The following is a 25,025-nucleotide window of genomic DNA, read 5'->3' on the forward strand; positions in this document are numbered from 1 at the left end:
ATGAAAACTCCAATGAAAACTGTCCTCTGCAAATTTGCACTCTGTGTATAACAGAGACAAAAAGTGAAATCAGCTAGAAACTAATTATGACAGTATTATTAGTGACTGACATGGGCTGGGTACTGTAAAAAAAAAAAGCAAAACTGATTAATCTAGCACAACTGGCCCATCCAAGTGAAATTCAAATAAGTAGTGCATTGAGGTAGGAACTGAATCTACTTTTGCCTCTAGAACAATGGGGTGCTGAACCCAGAAAGGGAAAGATGCACCTCGGGGCTCGGTTGTAGTATAAATATTAATAATAAAAACAGATTGCCTCAGAGATGAAAGATAAACAACTTCTTTTCAGTGCTAATGAACTCAAATGTTATTAGCAACATAGGGGAGGAAATTTGCTTGTAAGAATGGATTATTTTTAACCTACCAGCTTCTTCTTAAATAAACAAATACATACCGTCTATAAGAGTAATGTCATGATACCAAGAGGTCACTTCAAGCATGACTCCAATGGAGACTGATGAACAGCTTGGCCATTGTGACAAAGTTACCACCTGAGGAAATCCCACAAAGGTTGGTGACCTGCATCCAGTCTTCACGGAGGGCAACTGGTTCCAGATACAAGAGGGGAGGGCACCGCAGCATGAGGTGGGGGTGTCGGGGTGCGTGATGGGGTCAGCGTATCAGGTGAGGCACGCACTGGGGCCACAGACTGGGTGCTGTGATGTGAGGCAAAGGGTGGGGGTGTCTTGGGGCGAAGAATGAGGGTCAGTGGAAGGGAGCGCCGTGGCAACGTGGCCAGGGTGCTGTCGTGTGAGGTGGTGGTGGCGGGGCACTACAGTGCCAAATGGAAGGCAGGAGTGCCAGGGGGTGAGGGCGGTACTGCGGCACCTTGCGGTGAGACTGGGCAATGGCCCCATGGGGGAGGCCAGTGGTGCATTGTGCTGCGGCTCCATTGCAAAGGATGCCTTGGCATGAGGTGCCTCCGTCCCCTTGCAGACAAGCCATGGCAGATGGGTGCTGCCTGGAGCAGTGCAACTCCTAATATCCCACCCAACCCATCCCCCCTCCATGTAAATGACAGCGACCATGGGGGGGTCTCCACTAGGGCTGCAGGCTGTGCAGTGTTATCCTCCCTCCCCAGCTCAAGCCCATACATGGGTGCGGTGCCCTTTAAGAGCGAGCCAACCTGGGACCTGAGGAAGCACGAGGGCCAAACGCGCGTGCGTGGGGGAGGGGGGCGGAGGGAAAAGCGGAGCAGCCGCGCATGCGCGGGGCGCATGCGCACTCGTCCCCCCGCGCTGGGGCTTGTCGTTGCAGCTTTAAGAGGTTCGTGGCCTGGAGGGTCCGACCAGCCCCCCCCTCCCCCCCCTTCTGAGGGACCCGCCTACGCCCCCTCCCGGGCAGCCTGGCCGGAGCCCCCTCCCCCGCCGCAGAGCGCGGGGCCGACCCCCGCCGCTCCGTGTCACCTCCTCCCCCAGGGGGCGAGCGGCGGAGACCCCCCCCCCTCCCGGGGTGCGAGGGCTGCGGGGGCCCAACATGGCGGAGGCAAAGGAGGAGGGACCCGGATCTCGCGCCAGGGTGAGCGGGGGGAGGGAAGGTCAAAGGGGAAGGGTCAGGTGGGGGTCAGATGGAGGGGGCGCGTGGGATGGCGCCGGCCCGCATGGGAGGGGGTGGGTGGCGCGGGGGGGAGTGGAGCTGGGGGGGAGGGGCTCAAGCGCCCCTTCCCCTTTGTGCCTGGGGAAGGGACGGGGCAGCTCCTGCTGGGGAGGGGAGTGGGGAGGCCCGGGGCGCAGATCGGGGCCCGTCGCCTGGGGGATGGGAGAGCAGCAGGCACCTTTTAAAAGTGGTCTCCAAAAGATGGCTGTCTGGGAACGATCCTCCTCCTCCTCTGCTTCCCCCGCCCACCTCCCCTGCTAAAGCCTAGGAGGTCCTGACCTAGCTGGGGGGCGAGCTGCCATAAGAAAGCCTGTTGGGGATTCGTGTGGGATGCAGGCAGCCGGCAAGCAAAGACCCCGCTAGCTGAGGGTAGGGAATCCCGTAGCTAAGGTGCCTTTCCGATGTTTGTAGGTTTTCCTAAAAAATTGACTCCCTAAATCAATCCAGTGATATTACCTCTTAGATTTTTGTTTTAAACCCTTTTAAAAATGTTGTCAGGGAGTGTTTACAGATTGTCAGTTGGTCCTCCAGGTCTTAGATGTGTAGCTGTGTTAGTCTGTAACTTAAAAAAATGTAAAAAACAAGGAGCGGTCAGGGAGCACCTTACAGACTAACAAAAATGATACTATATACATTGAGCTTTTGTGGGCACAACCCACTTCTTCAGATGACTGGAGCGAGAGGCCCTCCAGGTGTCATTTAAACAATACTATTCACATTTATTTGGTTTCATCATTGGTGGTTAATTGTCTGCCTTTCCTTTATTTAAGCACACACTTGTTTTATAAAAGTTGTGTTAATTGACCATATCAAACCACAGTGACTTCTCAGCATGGCAGACTCATACAGTTCTTAGCTACTCATACTGCAGCTACTGTATGAGTACTGTTAGGCCAGCTAACACTAAGAGACCATGCTTCAGTTACACAGTTGAGTGTGCATGTCTATCAGGCATGTTATTTTACCCACAACAATGAAGAATCTCAAAAATAGATTTCTTATTCCCTCTGATAAGTTACTTAAAGAATAGTTGATAAAGTAAGTTTAAAAGCCTTTTCCTAAATACATTTGCAGCAAGTCAGTGTCCCTTTTCTGTGCTTGTATAACTCCCTCTGAAAACTGGCAGTAATAAGTGAGTCAATACTAACCTAGATTTGAGCTTCTGATTTAGAAGTGAAAGTTCCATATCCCGTTTCCATTCTTCTGTGCTGTCCCATTCCATTGTCCGAGAGATGCTGTTTCTGATGAAGTTCTTTCAATGAATATTCTGTACAGAACTTTCTGTTCCCACCCATAAAAGAAGTTTGTTTAATTTGCTTCAAATAACATGAACTTTGTCATTGATTAGTTGTTAGGTAGAATATTTGAATCTTCTGGATGTACTTGGCGACAGTAAGTAGTTTTATATTTTTCAACTAACATAGATTCATGGAACAAAAACCATCATAATCATGTTGTCTTAGACCCTGATCCTTCAAACATTTATACATGTATAGCTTTATACTCAAGAGCAGTCTCACTGAAGTTGGTGCAACTGCCCGCAAGTTTTATATATGTATATGTGTATTTGTGTGTGGGATCAGGCTCTCAGATATGAGTGAGGAGTTGGGAGGGGAGGGACTTGATGAGACATAAATACATGAGAAAATACAAAGCAAAACTTACTTTCCGTTCAGTCCAGATATTAGTAATATAGTTCTGTGAACCTGATCTTTCTCTTATGTACATTATGCAGTGTTTATTGCCAAATGTGTTCCATCTTTCAGAGGAGATATTTGGGATACACAATGTAATGTATTGTGAAAAGAGGAAAATCATGAATCCCTTTCCTTTCTAGTAGCTTGATAGGTTATAATGCTTAGATATTAAAAAAATTGCCCTGATCTGGATTAACCTCCTGCATGCCTCTCCCTTCCCGTGTTTTTTGCAAGGACTGTCACTCCAGAGAGATACCTGAATTTGTCATCTTGCTAAATCCATTGGATAAAATCTTGTACATTGGTCTAGGAATATCTGCAAAGAAAAAAGGAAAGATGAACTCTTTGCTGTTGCAAAAGCTCCCAAAAATTGGCCTTATGTTTACTTTTTACATAATATGCTTCAACTTTTAATATTAAAACATCACTATCAGAGGAGATTAGTGTTCTCCTCAAAACAGCACTGGTATGTTTTATAAGGAATTTAAGTAAACCAACCTAAATTATTATAAAACTACTATTGCTTTTACTGTTACTATAAATGGCAAAGATTTTAAGTTGAAAGTTGTCCACTAATTTATCTTGTAAAAAGTGAAATATTTTTTTCTCCAATATCTCAAAGGTGTATGACACTTTTCTCTTAATTAGCTGTGGTGTCTCACTCTTGAACAGATTACAGTTTAAACAGGTCATGTATTGGTTTTTATTCTGTCACCCTGACTTAAATCAGTGGTAGTATTTGTGGAGTCAAGTAGTACTCAATGTGAGTAAAAGTAGGCAGACGTGGGGCCTTGGAAATTTAAATTGGCATTGATAATCAAGCAGGCATATTACATCAATAAGGCAGATGTTTTCGAATATTTATTAACTTCAGTATGATTTTTGTGCCATTGAAAATAGAAGGAAATGTTCTCACTGAGAATTGCTATTGCTGAATCTCCTTCAGTGGTGCAAAGACATTATAAACAGCTTTTCATTTTGGCAGGGAGTTAGACTTGTGGTCCCTTCTGAGCCTATGATTCTCAAGAGGCGTATGTATTTACTGTCACAATCCATCTCTCAAAGAAAATGTTGCTACCCTTATCCTTCCACACTTGGCTGCTATACGTGAACATAATGGGCCTGATTCTCTTATACATTAAAGCTACTTTACATTGTCAATGCAATGTAAAATAGTCTTCAACTGGAAGTCAAATATACTTACACACTTTAAGGCTCTTCGCACAACTAGAGCAGGTTAAAGTGGCCTTGATATGAGAATTATGCCCAGCATTCTTGGCATAAACCAGTTTCCATCTTCACCCTCTAATAATATCTAAATATTAGCTGATTGTATCTAAATAATAGCTGATTGTATTTACTGAATTTTCTTGAAGAAATCCTGACAATAAACACATCTAGCCAGATGGCACTCAACTGTTCCATTTTTTTTATCAAGTTTCTTGCTGCATAGAAACAGCTATTGTAGTAGCCCAGTCCTGTTCTTGCTGATAGCATCTTGCTTTGCAATAATCTATACCTGTTAAAGTAAGACTTCTCCAGTAGAAAACTTTTTGTCAAGCACTGGTCAATAGGGTGGCAGCTGCTCCTGCCTTCTAGTGTCTTAGCCTATTTTTTTGCTTTCCGTTCCATAGTGAAAGCAACATCATGTCTCCACTGGTGAAAAAGGGAGACAGGCAGAGAACAGCAAGAGAAGTGCATTTTTTAATGTCAGATGTCTAAAGGGAACAGAGAAAGAGGATGTACAAGGATCCAAGTGGGGAATTACCTGGAGAAGAAATTGAACTGTGCCACAGGGAAGATTAAATGGATTGTATCAGGAATGCAGTAGGAAGTCTGGCGAGTTGGCCTCTTGAGTGGAACTGGTTCCACCAACAGGTAGTGTCGGCACTGCTAGCAGCATAGCTCACATGGAAGCAAAGACTACATGACAGGTGAGTTTGAGAGAGATAGGAGGTCTGCTATGCTACCCTGATTTGGTGTTTAGCCATCTCAGGGAAAGGGACAGCCATGTAAGCCATAAGAAAGGTTAGGGAATGGTGCTTATTTCATAACTTAAATGTCATCTCTTTTTCTACTTTTTTCTCTCCCCCTTAGCACTGTCTTTCTTCAAATGCTACTTTCCAGAAACTGCACTGGAAACAAAAATAAAAATATTAGTTTCTTAAAGACTTATCTGTAGCTTTAGTCTACAAAAGTGTAGTTTGTGCAGCAAATGCATGCTATTTACTGCCTTTTTTAGACCAGTTAAGAACTGGTAATTGAGTGAAAACCATAGCTGCTTTGTATTTTCAATACCTTTTTGCTACATATTAGAAAGCAATTTTAAATGTAATATTTGATTTATCAGAGTAAAATCATGGCTTTTCTTTAGTTTTTTACAAAAAATAAATTAAAAAGGAAATAATAGTTGATCAGATATTAAACATGTTTTTGGTTTTCCTTTTAATTAATCCAGAGAGAACTAACAGTAGGAACACTTTGAGCTCTGACAATAATATTATCATTAACACAATAGTACTACAAAGAAATTGTACACTTAGAAACTTTTAAGTGGCTTTTCAGAAACATACAAATTGCAATACATTTTGAAGTTTGAGTGTCTGCGTGGAACTTAATTTACATCGAACATATATATGATATTCAAATATTGTTGCAATTAAAACTTCCTTAACTGTGGTTTCAATTTTATGGGAATCCTAGTACCAACCACTTTTTCCAAAAAACATAAAATTTGAGCTGCCCAGCAGTTTTTCACCCAGCTTACTGTGAAAATCTCTTACATGGGCCATGATTCATCAGGCTGAGATTGGTAAAGTATAAGAACTTAGATCATTTTTCTGATTGGACAAAAGTTGCAGTTGTCTTTGTGTGCTGGTCCACAGTATAGGTGCTGAGATAACATTTTCATGTTATGTAGCACTGCAGGATTTTAAACGCAGACGTATAAGACCAGAGAATTTTAGCTGGATTTTAATTTTTGATATGGCCACTTTATACTACTCTGGTAAAGGGACTGAAAGTAAGGGTACATCTACACTGCACAGCTATTTTGAAATAAGCTATTCTGAAATAGTTATTTTGAAAGAGCAGTTCTCTACTGCAGGGAAGCCTCAAAATTAGTCCGAGGTCTAATGTGGACGAGCTATCTTGATTTAGAGCCCCAGAAGGCACTGGGGAGGAATAACTTAGAATGGCCCTGGGGAAGGTCTGTTTCGAAATAGCAGCAGTGGAGCGTCTACACACGCCTTATTTCAAAATAGCTATTTTGGAATAGGCGTTATTCCTCATAGAATGAGGATTACAGATTTCCGAATAAGCTGGCCGTTATTTCGAAATTATTTCAGAATAGCGGAATGACTGTGTAGCAGCTCGCATTATTATTTTGAAATAATGCTAGTTATCTCGAAATAACGGTGCAGTGTAGACACACTGTAAGAGTAAATAATATCTATACTCTCTTTAAGTCTCATAGTACATGTGATATACAGAATAAAAGCTCCAACAAGTTAAAAAGTAAATGGAATTTCTTTGCTTCTTCATTCTGGTATGTACTGTAATATTTCATCTCATGATGAAGTATTGCCTAATTGATACTGGCTGTTAATATGAATGTTTATGAAATTTGATGTTGCCTTTTGAAAGTTGCCATGGTTCTTTATTGAGAATTACACTTTTTCCATGGCAAAGAATGTAGTATTAACTAGCAAATTATTTAGGGAAATCAGTAGGGTTTTAGAAAAGACCTAAAAAGTGTCTTTGGGAAGATTATATAATCAGTTTTTACTTGTGTCTTTAATATACTAATGTTCAAAAGACTTCCATAAAATATACAGTGAAATACTGGTGGGAGAAATAATGTAGAAATATTCACTTTTTAAATAAAAATAGATCAATAAATGTTTAGATACTTCTATGGCAACAAAAAGTAATTCTGAAATTAGCATTTGAGACAAATGAAATATGTACAGCATTAATAAATTCCCCCCCTTGGAGCTGTATCCATAATTATTGATAAATCACTGAGGGTGGAATCTCCAGTCATTCTGCAGAGACAACGGAGGCTTGACCAACTGAACACTGACAATATAGCCCAATGAAGTCTGGGATGTAAACCACTAATGGCCTCATTATCCCTTAGGCCAAAGTACAACACCTCTGTACTAAACACACAGTAATAACAGGGGGAAAAAATTAAAACCCAGTCTCTCTCAGTTAAGAATCAAACAATACTTTCTAGAGTGCCATTCAGAAAAAAAGTATATTCAGATGACACTATTAAAACATCGGGCCTGTGCTTTTTCAATTTAGAGAGAAATGCCAAAATAGAGTTCTATATACAAATTTAATTCCGTAGCTAGAAAGTATAAAGTTTATCTCCCTGTTTGAATTCAAAATACCTGAAATCATATTTACAAATACTCAGGCTATTTATTAACATTCAATGACATTTATATTCAGTTTTTATGTGAACTTAGTCTTCATCCAATGTGTACTGACCCAGATCTCCTCTTGAAAGTTATTCAGTCCCCACTTGTATACAGCGTAAGTATCTTTTTTCTTAGCTGTACTAAAAACATATGCAACTTCCAGAAAGCACTGATACTGCAGGGATATAAGACTATTGAAGCTAATCTTATGTATATCAAAAGTTTCCCTTTTCTTTACATAGTTTCTTTTCCTTTGATTTGTAATGATGTAAATCTGGAGAAATCCCAGTTAAAGTAAATTAGCATTCCAGACTGGTCACTGATTTACAGATGTCCTAACTGTAAAGAACATTTTTTTATTCACAAATACTTCATACAGTATTAAGAGATGGAAGGAAAGTGGGCTTCTTTGATACAGATTTTTAGTGCAGAGCACTGAAAGAAAAATGTAGTAAATTAAAAAAAAAAAAAACTTCATACAGTCTGTGAGAAACTCAATCTCATATTTCTACTTTTTCCAGAATTCTGGTTAGACAGGCTTGTAGTTTCAGTTTGTTTTCAAAATATTTGCTCGGTAGACAGACTTCTTCTTTTTCTGCAGAAGAAACAATTTAATCTTTGCCACTAGGGTCCTCATCTTGGGCAGCTGTTTTCAGAATGTTTAATTAGTTGCCTATTTTCACTTGGGGCATCTTATACAGGCTGTCTTGTTTTGGTGCTCATCTTTATTTATGTGGAGCATTTACTGGTGGGCTGTTAAGAGTTTTCAGGTTACATAGTGTTGTTCTTGCTTTTCACCCATTTTTTTGAGCTATCTAGACCATATACATCAGACATTGGAAACAAGGAGGAGCATCTAGTCGAGCTGCCTCTATAAGAGCCACAACTATGTAGGAGGAAAAGAGGAAATAGGAGCCAACTATGAGAACTAGGACCACAAGCTAGACTGGAATTTTAGCCACCAACAGGAAGGAAATGTCCATGATTATGAGAGAAGGAGAACAAGAAAATTTGGTGGCAGGGCACTATATAAAAGGGAGAGGAGGAACAGGCAAAAGAAAACATAACAGGAAAGATGAGTTTAAAAAGTTGAAGTCAATGTCCTGATTACATTGTTTCATGGAGGACAAAACACACTGCAGTAGAGATACCTAAAACAAATAAAGGCTTTCCTACTTCCCATGTAAGCAACTGTTATAATTGCCACAGGACAGTTATGAGAAGGAAGGCAACAGTATGTAAATACCACAGTATGTAAATATCTGGTCCTCTAACCAATCTATTAATATAATATCAACTACGTGGTTAAAAAAGTCTGCAGATGCCTTGAGTAGTATTTCAGCAACCAGAAGATATCCACTCCTATGTTCTCTTAATTTATATGCAAAGTCCTTTAGTAGCGCTCTTATTTGGAGGTGGAAAGACCCAAAACCAGAAGGAAACAGTCTTTCTAGATTTATCACTGTCTTCAAAGTCTCATTGTTGTAAGTCTAATAAAACAACCCATGTTCTAGTAATAATATAATTGCTGACAATTGTTAGTGTGGCTAACTAGTTAACCTCTTGCGAGATACACTAAGCAATAGAAGGTTGTGGTATGCTGGTCCTTTGGTCGCAAACAGTATATTTGTAGTCAACATTTTCAGTTGGCTGTATTATTGAACACAAATAATCTGTTATTAAATTCATGTTGTTGTGGTGGTTGGTTGTTTTTAATATAGTGTGATTAAGATGTCTGCTCTATGAGGTACTGACTGACCTCCTTAGTTCACTTGAGTTATGTGGGAGCAGAAGGCTCTTAGCACTTTGCAGGATAGGACCTCCTAACAGAGGAAATGTTAATCTTTTGGATTAATCATTTGTTAAAATGTAGAGAGCCTGATTTTGATTTCATCGTGGTTTTACACTTTTGTTAACTTTGACTTCAGTGGGATTCCTCCTGATTTACACTAGCGTAAGTGAGAGTTCTTCTAAAATTCTAAGTTGTAAATATGTTTCACCACTATCCAAGGATTTAGGGGATGTGTGTAGAATGCCTTAAATGGCAACAGGAGGAAGAATGTTCAACATATAACTGATGTAACCCCCCCAGTTCCTTCCCCCCCTTTTATTTTTTAATGGTTATAAATTCCATGCATCTAAACTGGCAGGCTTCCGCTCCATGTGCAGAAGGCAGGTATTTTGCAACCAGCACAAAACTGCTGCAAACCACAGCCTTCCTATAGGAGGCCACTGGGTCAGGTAGGAAGGTGTCCCCCCACTACAACATTTGTTGTTGTTTTTTTGTTTTTTGTTTTAGTGGCAGTAGGAGTCCCGTCTCCTTTATTGGGTGTGAAAGTTAAGAGTACCACATAATTTGCAAAAATATGTTATAATAGGTGTGTATGCATGTGGGGAAACCATTTGCTTGACCTCTTGCAGCTTTACTGCAGTCTGCAGCTGAGATTTGAGGGTGGGTCAGTGGGTGAGTTTGATGCCACCAGCATAATTCAGGGTTAGGCTTCATGTATAGTAGGAGCCTAGATGTCTGGGTAAAGCTGCAAACAACTTGCTGTTAAGCTGTTAAGGATATACAGGCAGTCCCCGGGTTACATGGATCCGACTTACATCGGATCCCTACTTACAAACGGGGTGAGGCAACCTAGCTGCTTCCCCCCAGCAGACCAGGGAGACGCGAAGCTAGCACCCCTTCCCAGCAGACCAGGGAGACGTGGAGCGGCTTTTCTCAGCAGACACCTCATCTTGAGAATAAAGGACTGAGGGAAGTGAGGTGTGGGAGAATAAAGCTGAGCTCTGGAAAAATGTTTGGCTAGAGTTTCCCCTACAATATGTACCAGTTCCGACTTACATACAAATTCAACTTAAGAACAAACCTACAGTCCCTATCTTGTACGTAACCCGGCGGACTGCCTGTATTGAGAACTTTTATTGTGATGTTTTGGTTGCCTAATATTCTAGGATGAAGTATCCCTTTACATTTTATTGTGAACAGCAAGGTCAGATGCAACATGAAACAGAAAAATATCTTCCTTGGTATTTTCTAACGTGTATGTGGAATTATTAGGAATTGACTGTTTTTTAAAAAATTGTAATTAAAGGGACGTTATCGAGGTTAGACTAAAATATTGATTAAAAAAAATCTGGGCCCAAACCTATGCAGTGTTGAGCATTTACAGTTCCACTGATTTTAAAGGAAACCTCTCACAGTATAAGGATGTTTGTCTGTAAAGTTCATGTACTTTGCAATTATTCTCTAAAATGCGTGTTGTAATGCAGTTTCTTTCACTTAAAGAAAAAATCAGCATGTTCACAGGCAAGCCATATATTTCTCCCCTTCCTATTCATGTGGAGAAATAATAGGATCTTGTTGCAGCAACTTGTTGATACTTTCCCATTGTTAAATTTAAATTTAGTTGTATTTTCCTGTTTCAAAATTGATTTGTATCTAAAAATGCTTACAATGTTGTAGAAATTAAACCCCTGTAGATATGTTCTAGCAAAACTTTATTTCAACTACCTCCAGAAATAACATAGAAATACATTACAACATACCCAAAGCAACTGAATGGCAAAAATAAGACACTAGCTACAGGCAGCTGAAACAGCTGAAGCTGCTAGGGGGCTCTGTAGAATTAAAAAGCAGTCTTTAATGCACAACTCTGTGGCTCTCTTATTCACAGATCTCTATGGCTCTTCTGACCTCTAGGGGTTCTCTTCCTGTTGAAGTGCTTCTTTTCCTGTAGCAGGTATTTGCAGCAGGCTGGCTCTTTGTTACCCTCTGCACTCTTCACTGTCTAGGTCTTTTCAAGGTATGAATCAATTGGTCTCTTTGTTATTCTGCAAAAGGAGCCCTAGAAATGGCCCACTGATTAATTTTAACTGTTTGTGTTGTATAGATTTCAAATCTAGGAGGGTCAATGTGATTGGCTGAGTGCCTAGCAACCTTCCAGTGATGTCATGCACCAAGGGTCAGGGAGCGCTTCCTGACCTCATTACACCTGGGTTCAGGAATATTAATTGAACTTTGAATGGCTTTTTTAAAAATCAGTTTTTTATAAAAGTTTTCTGCTTTCCAAAGTGATGATATAAGCTGTGGTGTGTGTGCACAAGGGAAACTGTATAGGAAGAAGGAAACTGTAGAACCTCAGATTTTAAAATATATATAACAGTTGACCTAGCATCTGTGTTGACAATCACCTCTAAAACCTATGTAATGAAAAACTGTGAAGGGAGAAAATATTTCAAGCTTCCAAGTGGTTGTTTCAAAAGGGAAGGAACTTAATGGTTTATTTAAAAAAAAAAAAAGTTATAGCTACCTGTTTTGCATAAAAATAAATTTGTCATCCTCAAGGCAGCCTCACTCTTTACGTTACACACAAGTAATCTAGTAATTTAATGTTTGGTTTATGGATGGTTTTACGCTGTTGCAATTTTGAATGCCATTGTAATGATGAACAAGTTTTTAATTATTGCAAATTAAAGTGTGCAGTACTAAACTACTGTTAATGCCCTTCTGTCACCTGTGCTAGGCACAACAGGGACTAGAGTTGAACATTCTAGTCTAATCATTCTAATGTACCTTGCAACTTGAATAAAATGCTTTTTACACAGCAGTGTGATTGTTTAGGTTCTTATGCATAAAAGGAAGAATTAAACTAAAGCACAACATATCAGATTTACTTAAATTAATCTGGCAATTCTGCTAAATAATTCAGTGCCCAGTTTATCAAAAGCCTTGTTTTCTCTGGACAAGCTAACACCTAATCAAGCTTTTTGTGTGAACATTTGAAGAGCTTTTTTCTCTTTGCACATTGGGTATGCAGAATACAAGATAATTTAATCTTCAAACTGGAGAAATATCTAAAGCCCATATTCTTCTAAAACATCTCTATTATGAAAGCTAGCAGCATTTAACTTTTGCTAGTTTCAGAATTAAGCTGCCGTACGCATATTTTAAGTAATCCCGATCACACTAAGTGCACTTTATAGAAATGGTGTGACATGAATACATAGTAAAAAAAAAAAAAAAAGTCCTGACTCAGGAAAAAACCCTTTGACTAGCAAAGTGGTGGAGCACTCCTACATTTTGTCTTAATTCAGTAAGATCACTTTTGTGAGTACACTTGGAACTTCAGGCACAGAATATTGGAGCTTGGTGTGCTCCATCCTCTGATAGTCTCTCATCACTGGCCCAGAACATGGTCTGTAATCTGAAAGCAGCTGCTCTTAAATCTTTCTAGGTATAATGAATGTGCATCATAAAGAAGTGTGGGTGATAAATACAGTATATGGGGGCTCTGTCCTGCACCTTTTGGGATACTTCAAGTAATATTCAGAGTGTCCCCAATTCCCTCTGACTTAAATAGGGGTTGAAGAATTTTAGCAAGATCAGACCTGTAGGCAGTAGCATCTGTTTTCCGAAATAATGCTTGCTATTTTTGTAGCAACTTGCATTTTAAATAGCTTTACAGCTAGTAAGTGATCCTCACAAAAACTTTGTAAAATACTGGCACCTTCATGCTAGATTGGGAAACTGAGGTACAATGTTTAAATTAACTTTCTCGGGGTAATGCAGTGAGTCAGCAGCTGAGCCACGATTAGAATTCCTGGACTCCAGTTCCCTATTTTGATCACTAAAACACATTGCCGTCGATGTCAGGAGAACCAACTTAGGGCAAAGTGAAGCCAGTGGTGTTAAGAATGTAAAAAGGTATGGACAAACACAATTTTCTCATGTTGACTAGAGCTGTATATCTTGCAGTAGAGCTGCCATGAAGTATTGTTGCAGGAGAGAAGCTCAGAACATTACCTTAAATGCAACACAGCATTTTTTTCAGTATATATACTATGTAAAGGGAACAGACTACATGCAGAAGCACCCAATACAGCCAGTGGTAATTAGTGTGAGAATATTGTGATCCACTGGTATGTAATGTGTCAGATCTGCTGTTGTCTGTTAAAACCTATATTAGGACCTATAAGTCAGGACTATGGATTGATGTACTAATGTGAGTAGCAAGAACACTACTTTTTGCAGCCAACTTCCTTAAAATTCTGCTTTGGGGCAGTGTAGGTCAGGCAGCTTTTTTACAGGGAAAACTTTCCTCTCTCCTCCTCCTGTTTTTGATTGCAGTTGTTGAGTCTACTTACAGTGTCACATCAGAACATCTTTATTATTGTAATATGGTAATTTATAAAAATCCTGCTATTTTAATTTCACTGTGTTAGCGCAACAGCACTTTGTTTTTGGATATTGACTTTTTCTGTTTCCTATGAGTTGGTCATACCCTCATCGTCCCTGTTTGTAGTAATTGTGTACTGCTTGTAATCAATAGGATACTGTGCTGTGAGCAAATTGCTCTGTACAGTTGTGTACTATTTTGTATATGAAAATAATCTCAAACCTTAAAGCCGTTTTTTTGTCCCAGTAATGCACCTTTAGGAATATACTTTTTCCCCTGAAATTTTCTAGAAATGTGGGTTTTTTTTCCTAAAGGGTTGTGCACCACTTATCAGAACTGCAACAATGATAGAGCAGACATTTGCGTAGTGAGCCCCCTTTACACTGTAACAACCAAAACATCTGCCTTTTTTGAAAAAGCAATAGCTAATCTGCAGATTTACATTTTAAGACTTGATGATGCATGGAACTCAGTACACACAACCTTCAAGGGCTTCTGTGGGAGTTGAAAGTTCTTATCATGTCACAGGATTCTGCCCTTATTGAGAATTAGGCAGTCTAGCCTCAATTTAGGAAGGTCAGAGGAGTTTGGGGGGAGGGAGGGTTTGGTTTATTTTGATCCCCTGGTCTCCCACAGATTATCCATATAAGTACTCTAGATGGCTGAAGAGGGGAAAAAGGAGAAAGCAGGTACTGTGTTATTTGCTAGATAGTTATGCATCAAAAAATGGAGGAAGTTATCTTTGTATACACATAGGAAGAGGCAGGTACCTCCTTAAGTGACAAGTTGAGCACAGTTAGTCTCTATCCCAAACTTCCAAATGCAACAGTATGATGGTAAAGAAGAGCAGGCACAGTAGGTCAGACAGAACAGTGGTCTTCAAACTATGGATCATGGTTTTCAAACTATGGATCATTACCTAGTACTGGGTCGTGGAATGTCAGGCACTGGGTCCCTTTGCTGCAGGGGATCAGGTGACCAGCGGTGGGTGCTAAGGCAGGCTACTTGCCTGTCTTAGCACTGCAGAGTGTGCAGCGCCCCAGAAGTGGCTGGCAGTAGGCCCAACTCCTAAATTTGTATTGGGGGAGAGTGCACAGGGCTCCGAGCACTGCCCCTGTCTGAGCACTAGCTTCACACTCCCATTGGCTGGGATCCTACTGCTGCTGCTTCTATGGCACAGCATAGTCTGCGGTGCCAGGAGAAACTTGAAGCCTACCTTAACACCCCTGTTGCACTGCTGACTGGGAACCACTCAAGGTAAGCCCATCCTTCCCCAGCCCTGGCATCCCCAAAGCCGGAGCCCCCTCCTATACTCCAAAGCTCTCATCCTCAGCCCTACTCCAAAGCCTGCATTCTAGTCAAATTATATTGGGTTGCAGGCATCAAAAATTTTCTTCAACTGGGTCAAGAGAAAAAAAGGTTGAAAACCACTGAGATAGAGTACAAGATGTTGGATAGGTCCTCCAACATGCAGGGGCTAAGCCATTAAGGATTCCTTGGAAGTTCAGTGAACATTTCTGTTTATGTTTTTAGTTTAAACCATATTAGAATACATAAGTAATGGGATGGAAAAATATGTTTAATATTATTGTAAAAATCAAATTTATATAGCCACTTGGAGGTCATTCAGAGATAGATAACACTTGTTTGGAGCATGGAAAGAGATGCATCTTAGAGAGGTGACAAGACCAAAATATACAAGGTAATGAAGGCATAGAGGTCAGTTGGGCATTCTTATTTATCCTTTCTCCTAATACAAAAATGGTGGGGGGGGCACCCAAAGAAAATGGAAAACAACAAATTTTAAGCTACTAAAAGATAATTATTTGTTACAACAAAATGTTCGGACATGTGGAATTTACTTCCAAGAGATAACAGAGACGTAGAGCTTAACAGGATTAAAAATGGATTAGAGGTGTATATATGTAGAAAGAATATTCACAGTTGCATTACTTAGGAGAAAAAGGCATGTAAACCCTTACTCTTCAGTGCATATTTAAATCACTGATGGATAAGGGAAATTTTCCCTAGCCCCAATAGACTGGTCATTCAGTTCATTTTGAGGAATCTTTGTGCCTTGCTGTAAAGAGTGCAGGCCACTGTTAGAAACTAGATCTGGGACTAGATGGACTGATCGGGCATTACAGTTCTTATGTTCTGGAGCTTTGTAGAGGGCCTTACTGGCAATGAGTGGAGAAGTTCCTCTGACACATCTAGAGCATATCTACACTATGGGGAAGATTGACTCTCTGGTGGTTGATCCTCTAGCATTCGTTTTAGCAGGTCTAGTATAGATCCCCAAATCAAATGCTGAGGACACTCCCCTGCTGGTGTCCTGTACTCCTCATTCTGTCAGGAATAAGGGAAGCTGAGGGGAGTGTGTGCTCCCATCGGCCTCCCGCAGTGCAGATGCTGTGCTCGGCTTAAGATAAATCAAATCCACCTGCCCATTTTGTGGAGCTGGATGGCATATCTTAAGCCAACCTGCCTGCTCTAGTGTAGACCCAGGCTCTAGACATGGTACCTCTGTTCCCAGTTCTTGCTTTTGCATTGTCCTAAGCATTTACACTCCAGTATGTCTTTCCCAGGGCATTTACTCCTTGTTGCTGCTGTGATTGAAAGCCCTCCAAGTTTGCTAAAGATCCCAAGAAGGCAACCTGCCAAGAAAAATATTTAATTCTAAGGTGGACTGTGTGATTATATTTTATATAAAATTACAGTGTTCAGTGGTTGCCAGTAGAAGGAAAACAAAGAAGAAATAAAAACACATGAATAGATTGCTAGTGTATGCCTTGAGCAATGTTCCCTCTAAACTTTTCCATCCATTTGTGGAATAAATTTTGTCATGTGTACCATGTCCTGTGCAGATGTGCACCACCAGTAGAAACATGCTTCTGGATCTGGGCACTGGGCGCTCTGCTAATCATCTGGGAGACATTTGAACCTCTCCTGGGTGCCTGCACAAGCACTCAGCTTACAGGGAACACTGGCCTTGAGTCTTATAAAAGAATAAACCCAAAATGATCTAATAAAGCCCAAGGCAAACATGAACATGACCTCTCATTCCAACATATTCAAAGAGGAAAGAAACAAGAAATCTCAAACAGGTTTTTCCTTCCAGAATAATCTGATGGTTGAAAATGTGGTAAATATTTTAAAGAGCCATTCTAAATTGTCTGAATTGCAAATATTTTTCAAACTGTTCAGAAAAAGGGCTTCTTGTATGTTGGCTCCAATGGTCATGTTGTGCAAAGTGGTGTACAAACATTTATTTTTTTACAATCCAAGTTGGATCTGTCATTTCCCTAAATGAAGCAGTTAATATATTGAGGGGCCAAAACCTACAGGGTACCAATCACAAGGTCTCCCTGCTTCTACAGAGTGCCAAGGGGTTGCACAATATTATGTGTAGGTGTCCCAAGTTGGAGAGGTCCTTTAAGGGTAAATGCCTCTTTAACAGGGATTTCTTTCTAGAAGACTTCAGTGAGGAAAAAATTACTGTGTTCTTGAGGTGCCTCCTCCACTGGAAACTACTGTACACTACTAAAGCAGCGAATGTAATTATTTTTGAGGATAAAGTAATCCTTGTTTTGTATTGACTGTTTTGGTGGTGGTGGGTTGTGCATTTTGTTATAGGATAAGTTACACCACAAAACATCACGCCTGCCATGAGTAATCATGTAATGCTTTCCTTCTTACAGTTTGAAGAGAAATCTAATGCAATTTTTGACATTACAGAGAAATGTAAGTTCTGCTTTTATTTATGTATATATTTGTGAGTAAGCTAAAGTTAAATGTATGCATGCTCTCTGTTAAACCCAACAAGGGTGTTTTTTGAAGATCTGCATTCTTTTTTTCTTGTTTGTAGGTGGTAATATTTTGGATGCAGAAATGTCTGAGGATACGGATCACAATTTAATACCTGCCCTTGAAAGCATATCCTATGAAATGCAGAATCGAACAGGATCTGAAAACTCACTGCTGGATGAAGATGATTATTTTCTGAACTCTGGGGATCTTGCAGGGATTCCAGTTGTTGGGAGTGACAATGAGGATGATCACAATTTTACTCCAAAAGAGAGTCTCCCTTCCACGATTCATGCTGAAGATAGCCTGGACAATGGAAAGAGAGTTACAGAACATGAACTGGACAGTGAAAAAGAACTGCAAATACAAAACGCAATCCAAAAGGACATCACTTCATCATGTGATCAGGGCCCTATATTTAAACCCATTAGGAAGGATTTTAGCATAGCAAGAGATAATGGTAAAGAGACTTTTTCAACAAAAGAGAAAAGCAGAGAAGGACATTTCCAAGAACGTGAAAAACGTTTGGAGAAAATTCCTAAAGAGTTGGATTCCAGATTGAAAAGCAGTTTCCTTGATAAAACAGGTAACAGTTACTTTAACCCAAAGAAATAACAGCTCAGGAGAGGGGAAAAAGAAAACTGGATACATATCACTCCAAAAGTTAGTTAGGTACCCATTAACTTGGGGAGGGTAATGCTTTCACTTTAATGCGAGGAAAGCATTTTACATTGAGCCTTGAAACATGGCAAATGAATATTTTATAAATTATGTATTCAGGCTCATCTGAAAATTCAAGGTATTGGGTGCTTGACTCCCTTGGGCTTCTTTGAATATCTCAACCTAAATGCTGTTGTTGTGGCATTAAGCAAGCTTAGTGTCACCGTAAAAAGCTTTCTAACTCTGATTATGATCATGTTCTTTGTGGTATCTTTATATTTCCATTCTTCTCTTCCATGATTTTTGTCTTTGAAGTTTGTCAATAATGCACTGATGCCCCTGTGAAATGCATGCTATTAATAGGTGTGCCCTTCAAAGAATGTGATTTTCATAGTGGCATGGTGTGGGGGGAAGTTTACTAGAGTTATACTAGTGACTCCAAGAAGTCAGCTAGAGAGCAGCTTTGAGACCCACTTTTCATCAGGACAAGGAATTTGCTTCTTGAACTCTTTCCAGACCGCATAGACAGTCTGGGGATCCTCTCCTTAGCCAAGGGAGCCTGAAAGTATCTCAGTAATCCTGCTACCCATGCACCTATTTCAGACTTCCCAGGCTCTGAAAATCTCAGTACAGTTTGGGATGCAAAGCTTGACAGTAACTAGACAAGCTGAATCGACATGTGACCATGGTGTCCAACATGCTAGCTGCTAGCCACCTGTGGCTATTTGGCCATTTAAGCGTGGCTAGTTTGCTATATACAGTAATTCCTCATTTGACACTATAGATGCGTTTCTGAAAATGTTCGTGCTAAGTGAAAATGTGTTATGCAGGGTCAATTTTCCTATTAAAAATAATGGAAAAGGTGGGGGTTGCGTTTCCGGTGGTGGTGGCAAAGTCAATTTTTTGTTGGGGCTGGGTCGTCGACGTCAACATTAGATATCTAGCAACACAAGATAACTAGCAATGCAAGTCGCCGTGGTTTGTTAAAACACAGATAAACACATGAGTGAGCGGAGGAACGCTGTGACTACGTGTATTCATCCACTCATGTGTATTACCACTGTTTTCACCAACTTATACTGCTGCGCGAAGTATTCTGCCACTTGATTATTTTCGTGTTATTTCGGGGACGGTCATGTTATTCGAAAAACGTTCCCTAGGAAAAAAATTGTGCTATTGCTAAAACGTGTTAAGTGGGCACATGTTAAACAAGTAATTACTGTATACTGTTTCAGAACTGGTTGGACACCATGGGCATATGATCTAGTTATGTCCAGAAATCTCTGGGGATGGGAAGAAGAGACTAGGCTTTAGGACTGGCCCTAGAATAAGAGATTTCTGATTGCTGGCTTTTAGTTTCTGCACAGGTTGCAACTCACATATTTACTGCTGCACATCCCAGTCCTGCATTTTCAAATGCTTGTAACTCTATTAGTATTTTAAAATCAATGCCTTACAATCTCATATCTTTGAGGATAAAGATAACAGCAAAATGGCAGTTTTTAAAGTGGTGATAAAAATGAATGCAACCCTTCCTCCCCCCGACCGCCAAACTATTAGGCAGAGACCAAGCACAAAATATTTTCTGCCCCAGAGAGGCAAATTTTAGAAAATGATGGTAAGTATAAAGTTGAAACTCTCAAATTGTTTTTGCAACCTTAAATAAAGTGTCCATTAACTATGAGAACTATAATAACTATTCACAAACTTGCCAGACTTATGTAATAAGTGCAGTGTCTCTTTTTAAGAAGAGGATGCATTGAATAAATCTCCTATCCATGTGTTAGCTGGTAGTATTATGTAATGGGAAAAGAGCAGAAAAGCAAAAAACAGATTAATTTTCTTTGCTTCCTTGTTTTGAAAATTAAATATAAACGTAAATGCAGAAATATGGCTGGATTCTCAACATTAATTCAGATGAAGATTATCCACAGGGAGGAGTATCTGCTTCAGAATTGTTAGAAGCATTTCACTGATGTGGGGAAATTTAATTATCTAATGGAATAAGAAAAATCTTAATTCTGTTTGAGCATTGTATGTGTATGTCTACACAGCAGGACTAAAATCGAATTAAGCTACGCAACTTCAGCTACTTCAATTGCGTAGCTGAAGTCGAAATAGCTTAATTCGGCTTTTGGCACTGTCTACACAGCAGAAAGTTGAAGGAAGAACACTCTTACTCCTCATGAAATGAGGGTTACCATGAGTCGGAGTAAGAAATCCTCCAGTTCAACATTATTTCAAAATAAAGGCTTGTAGTGTAGACACACACTGTTATTTTGGAATACACCTTATTCTGAAATAACATGGCTGTGTAGACGTACCCTATTTGGCTTGCTGTGGGGAGGAAGAAAAGAAGTTTGATTATAATACATTGTAGATATTCAGATACTTTGATGATGGACATTGTTATAAGACCCTAGACAGATTTGAAGCGATTTTCTCTAAGAACTGTATTCACTTGTATTTAATATATTTTCCCCAGTTACTAACCAAGTAGAAGAAACATTACGGACACAGTTAGCACCACAGATTCCAGAAACTAACTTCAGGGTAAGCTATGGATTTTTGTTTTTGCTATACTTTTAAAAAAAAAAAAAAAAGGGTGTTTGGCTTGGGTATTTTAACTGTCTCACGTTAAAAACAGTTAAGTCTGAAAATTAATTATTAAAAATAGCTGTAGTTTGTCTCTGTATACATTTTTACTATGTTGAAAAATACAGATTATTTTAATTTTGCCTACTCTCTTTAGATGGGGATAGCCCTGGATAGTAAAGTTGCTGGATACAACATTTAGAGACCAGCTACTAAACAAGTGGTTGCTTTTGGGGGAGCTCTTTGAGACAAATAGGAAAGAGACAAATAGGAAACATCCCTCTAAAACTGGATATTGTATAATTCTTTTTCATCTCATTGTGCTTCAGGAGTCTAGCTACCTTTTTGCTAGTAAGGAATCCATTGGTCAGGAGCTGGGGAATTCCTTTGCACCAAATATTAGGATTAAGGAAGAGCCATTGGATGACGAATATGATAAAGCTCTGGCACCGCAACAGGGACTGTTAGACAAAATTAAAGATGAGCCCGATAACTCTGAGGTAAGTCTGCCTTTACTTTTTATAGTAATAGAGATGTAGCTGTGTCAGTCTGGTCTTGCTGAAACAAAAGACAGAACTATGCAGCACTTTAAAGACTAACAAGATGGTTTATTAAGTGATGAGCTTTCGTGGGTCAGACCCACTTTTGGCCCACAAAAGCTCGTCACCTAATAAACCATCTTGTTGCTCTTTAAAGTGCTGCATAGTTCTGTCTTTTACTTTTTATATTCTGCTTTCCTACGTCCAGTTCCACATAGTGGGTAGGAATTAGATCTTGCACTTGGGTTGTTGGTCGAAGCTTAATCCTAATGTGATTCTCCATCTTTTACTAACTCCAATTCCAAAATCAGATGACTTTTTCTTCCTCCCACGAGTCCTTGTCCCAGAATGTTTCATACTGTTTCAGTAGGGTAAAAACCAAAATGTGGTAATACATTTATATGCAGTGCTATGTTTTTAAAAAATGATGTATTGTGTAATTTGTGGCTACAGTAGACACTTTGGTCCAGCCCATGAAGAAGGTAGCTGAAGTCGATGTTCTTAAGTTTGCTTACCGCAATATCTTTGCAGCAGTTAAATCGGTAGCTGATGCTCTCCCTTCGACTCCACCTACTCTTCTCATTTTGGTGGAGTCCTGGAGTTGACAGGAGAGTGTTTGGCAGTTGGATTTGTTATATCTATACTAGACACAATACATTGAACCCCATTGGATTGGTCACTGCCCATGGATCCAGTCCCTAATGAAGATGTGTGCTGAGTCAGCTGCTCCAGGCCAGCTGTAATTGTGTTATGGGTCTTTTATCCCTTTGCAGACATATCTGTAGAGATCTTGATTTGCAAAAGCCATTAACCACATGCTTAACTCCCATTGACTTCAGTTATAGGAACACTTTAAGTGTGTGCTTCAGCTCTTTCTTGGATTCTTGAACTTTATATAGACATATTGTGACCTTCTAGAAAAAAGTGTAATGATTCTAACATTGAGAACCGTTGGTCTAATGCAGGGCTGTCCAATTGACAGCTGCCAGGCCATACACAGCCCACCAGGGCATTTCAGAAGGCCCGTGGTCTGCTTCAGTACAATTTACTAACAGCCCATTAATTAGCATTTTGTTGTCATGTTTACATTAGTTTGCAGCAATGTGTAAATAGTTTGTCTCTTTATACAGCACTGCCTGTTTACATATATACAGAACAAACTGAACATAAAATATAAACCAATATAGGTGACTTATATGTAGTATCTGTTAGGGATGTAAAAATACTCCTGGGAACCTCTCTGTGCTGTGGCTCTGCAGTATAGGGGCAACAGCTGCCTCCGCAGGAGCAGGGCCAGCAGCCGGAGCCAGTATGCAACTAGAGCCAGCTTACACACACCAGCTGCCGGCCCCGCTTCCGGGGAGCTAGCTGCCACCCCATGCTGCAAGCTCAGATACAGATAAGCTGGCTCCTGGTGTACACTGATTGCTGGCCCTGCTTTTGGGGAGCTGGCTGCACTGTGGGCTCTGCAGTATAAGCTTTATATTGTAAAACCCACAGTGCAGGCAACAACCGGCTCTCCAGGAGTAGGGCTGGGAGCCGGTATGTAACCGTGACAGAAACTGATAAACTGATGCTTATCAGTTAAGCGTTTAAATGGTTACACTCTAACATCTCTAGAATCTGTTTGCCCAGAACAAGGTTGTGCTTAGGCCCTCCTGTATAATGAATTAGACACTGTAGGCCTAATGCATTGAGTGTGTTGATAGAGGAGCTAGGGAGGATCTTAAAAGCTCCAATATATCTTTGCCACTTTATTGTTTTGTGGCCTTAAGGAACTCATTTGATGTGACAGTGGCTCAGCCTTCCTCATCCTCATAGGGCAGTAGTCTCCAACCTTTTTACACCCAAGATCACTTTTAAAATGTCAGAATAAGCCAAGATCTACTGCCCCATTCTTTCCCTCAAGATCCCACCCCTTCCTTGAAGGCCTGCCCTCTCTGTTCTCCTCTTCTCCATCACTTGCTATCTCCAGCCCTTACACACTTCAGGATACGTCTACACTGCCGCTTTTTTTTTCGATTCGTCTGTAGGAAGAGGTTTTTCCAACATTTGGCCTGTCTAGACTGGGCCACATGTCAGAACAACCCCTTCTTTCGGAAGCCTCCTTATTCGTTGTGGAACAAGGAATATAGGAGTTACCGAAAGAGCATGTTTGCCCTTCCACTAAAAAAAACAGAAGAACAAACGCTTCCTTGGACATGGAAGAGTTTTTCCGGGATACCTCTGGAATCCCGGAAAAACTCCTGCAGTCTAGCTGTACCCTCACTGGGTTTGAGACAGGATGTGTGGGCTCTGGGGTGGGAATGAGGGATTTGGGTATGGGAAGGGGTGAGAGGTGCAAGCTCTGGGAAGGAATTAGGATGCAGGAGGAGGTGGAGAAAGGGATGCTGGCTGAGGGAGGGGGCTCTAGGCTGGGGAGTGTTGGGGTCAGGTGGAGGGTGGAGGGTTGGGGTACTGAGCAAGACACAGGCTTGTGGATTTGAGGGTGCAGGAGTTTGGGTTGGATTGTGTAAGGGGCTCAGGGCAGGGAGGTTGGGAGTATAATGGGCTCAGGACACAGATTTTGGTGTGTGGATGGTGCAGAAGTGTTGCGGCAGAAGACTGAGGATGTGGGGGTACAGGAGTTTGGGGATGAGAGGCTCAGAACAGGAGGTGCCATTGTATGATAGTCTCAGATTCCTCCCCCCCCCCCCCCCCCAAAACCTCACTAATGTGTCCCCAGCTGTGCTGGTGGGAGCAGGGGACAGGGTACTAGGGAAGGGTGCTAGTGGGTGCTGGGACAGGGTGCCAGTGGGGACAGGGGACAGGGTGTTGGTGGGGACAGGGAGTCCCTGGCATGTGCCTCCTTCTGGGACTATCCTTCTCCCCCCCCCCCCCCTGCAGAGGAGGGAAGCCCCAGCATGCGCCTCCTCTGGGGATACTCTTCCCCCCCACCCTGGGTGCAGCAAGTTCCCGGCACACCGCAAACCTGAGTTGTGGTACCACGCCGGTTGTTTGGGATGGGGGAACAGCCTGCATACTTCCTGAAACCCCGGAAGTGATGCGCAACTGCCGGACTTCCTTCCACCCCACAGGAAGCCGACATTATTTCCATTATCTCTGGAGGTAGGTAGTGGGGCTTCTTGGGGGGTGGGGAGAAATGGGGGGCTCCAAATGCCTCCCGATCGACCAGTCAATTGCGATCAACGGGTTGGTGATCATGGTCATAGGGTATTATGATGATTAGTTAGTGTCTGTCTGTCTCTGTCTCTCTCTCTCTCTCTCTCTCTCTTTCTTCTCTGCTCCTTTTAGTCTTTTTGTTTCTTTTTCTTTTAAAATCTTCAGAAAGTTGTATCCTGGTGTCTTCTATGACCAAGTGATCAAAGATATTATTCGTAGATATATGTAAAGAAATTTTCTGTGTACTGGTTAAAACTGGAAATATAATTTGTAACGACTATTTATTGAAATTTCACC

General features: G+C 40.8%; 1 protein-coding gene across 11 annotated transcripts in view; it reads left to right on the plus strand.

The window, feature by feature from the left end:
• The first annotated feature begins 1,228 nt into the window (after positions 1–1,228).
• Positions 1,229–25,025, plus strand: part of ZMYM4 (zinc finger MYM-type containing 4) — a 64,861-nt gene continuing 41,064 nt past the window's right edge. For 2 of the 11 annotated variants that reach the window (XR_012897631.2, XM_075908944.2), the window contains exons 1-5: positions 1,356–1,578; positions 17,667–17,709; positions 17,834–18,358; positions 20,918–20,985; positions 21,357–21,527. Coding sequence is in view for 10 of the 11 variants with exons in the window: in XM_075908944.2 (XP_075765059.2) it covers positions 1,537–1,578; positions 17,667–17,709; positions 17,834–18,358; positions 20,918–20,985; positions 21,357–21,527 (849 nt within the window). In the remaining variant the exon portion in view is untranslated. Of the gene's footprint in view, positions 1,327–1,355; positions 1,579–3,028; positions 3,049–4,987; positions 5,288–11,463; positions 11,593–17,666; positions 17,710–17,833; positions 18,359–20,917; positions 20,986–21,356; positions 21,528–25,025 lie in introns of those variants that run through there. The other 9 variants (XM_075908937.2, XM_075908938.2, XM_014575003.4 and 6 more) reach the window with 9 other exon arrangements.

The sequence above is a fragment of the Pelodiscus sinensis genome, chromosome 26 (genome assembly GCF_052426305.1).
Source record: "Pelodiscus sinensis isolate ZL-2025 chromosome 26, ASM5242630v1, whole genome shotgun sequence".
In the NCBI taxonomy this organism is placed as follows: domain Eukaryota; kingdom Metazoa; phylum Chordata; order Testudines; family Trionychidae; genus Pelodiscus; species Pelodiscus sinensis.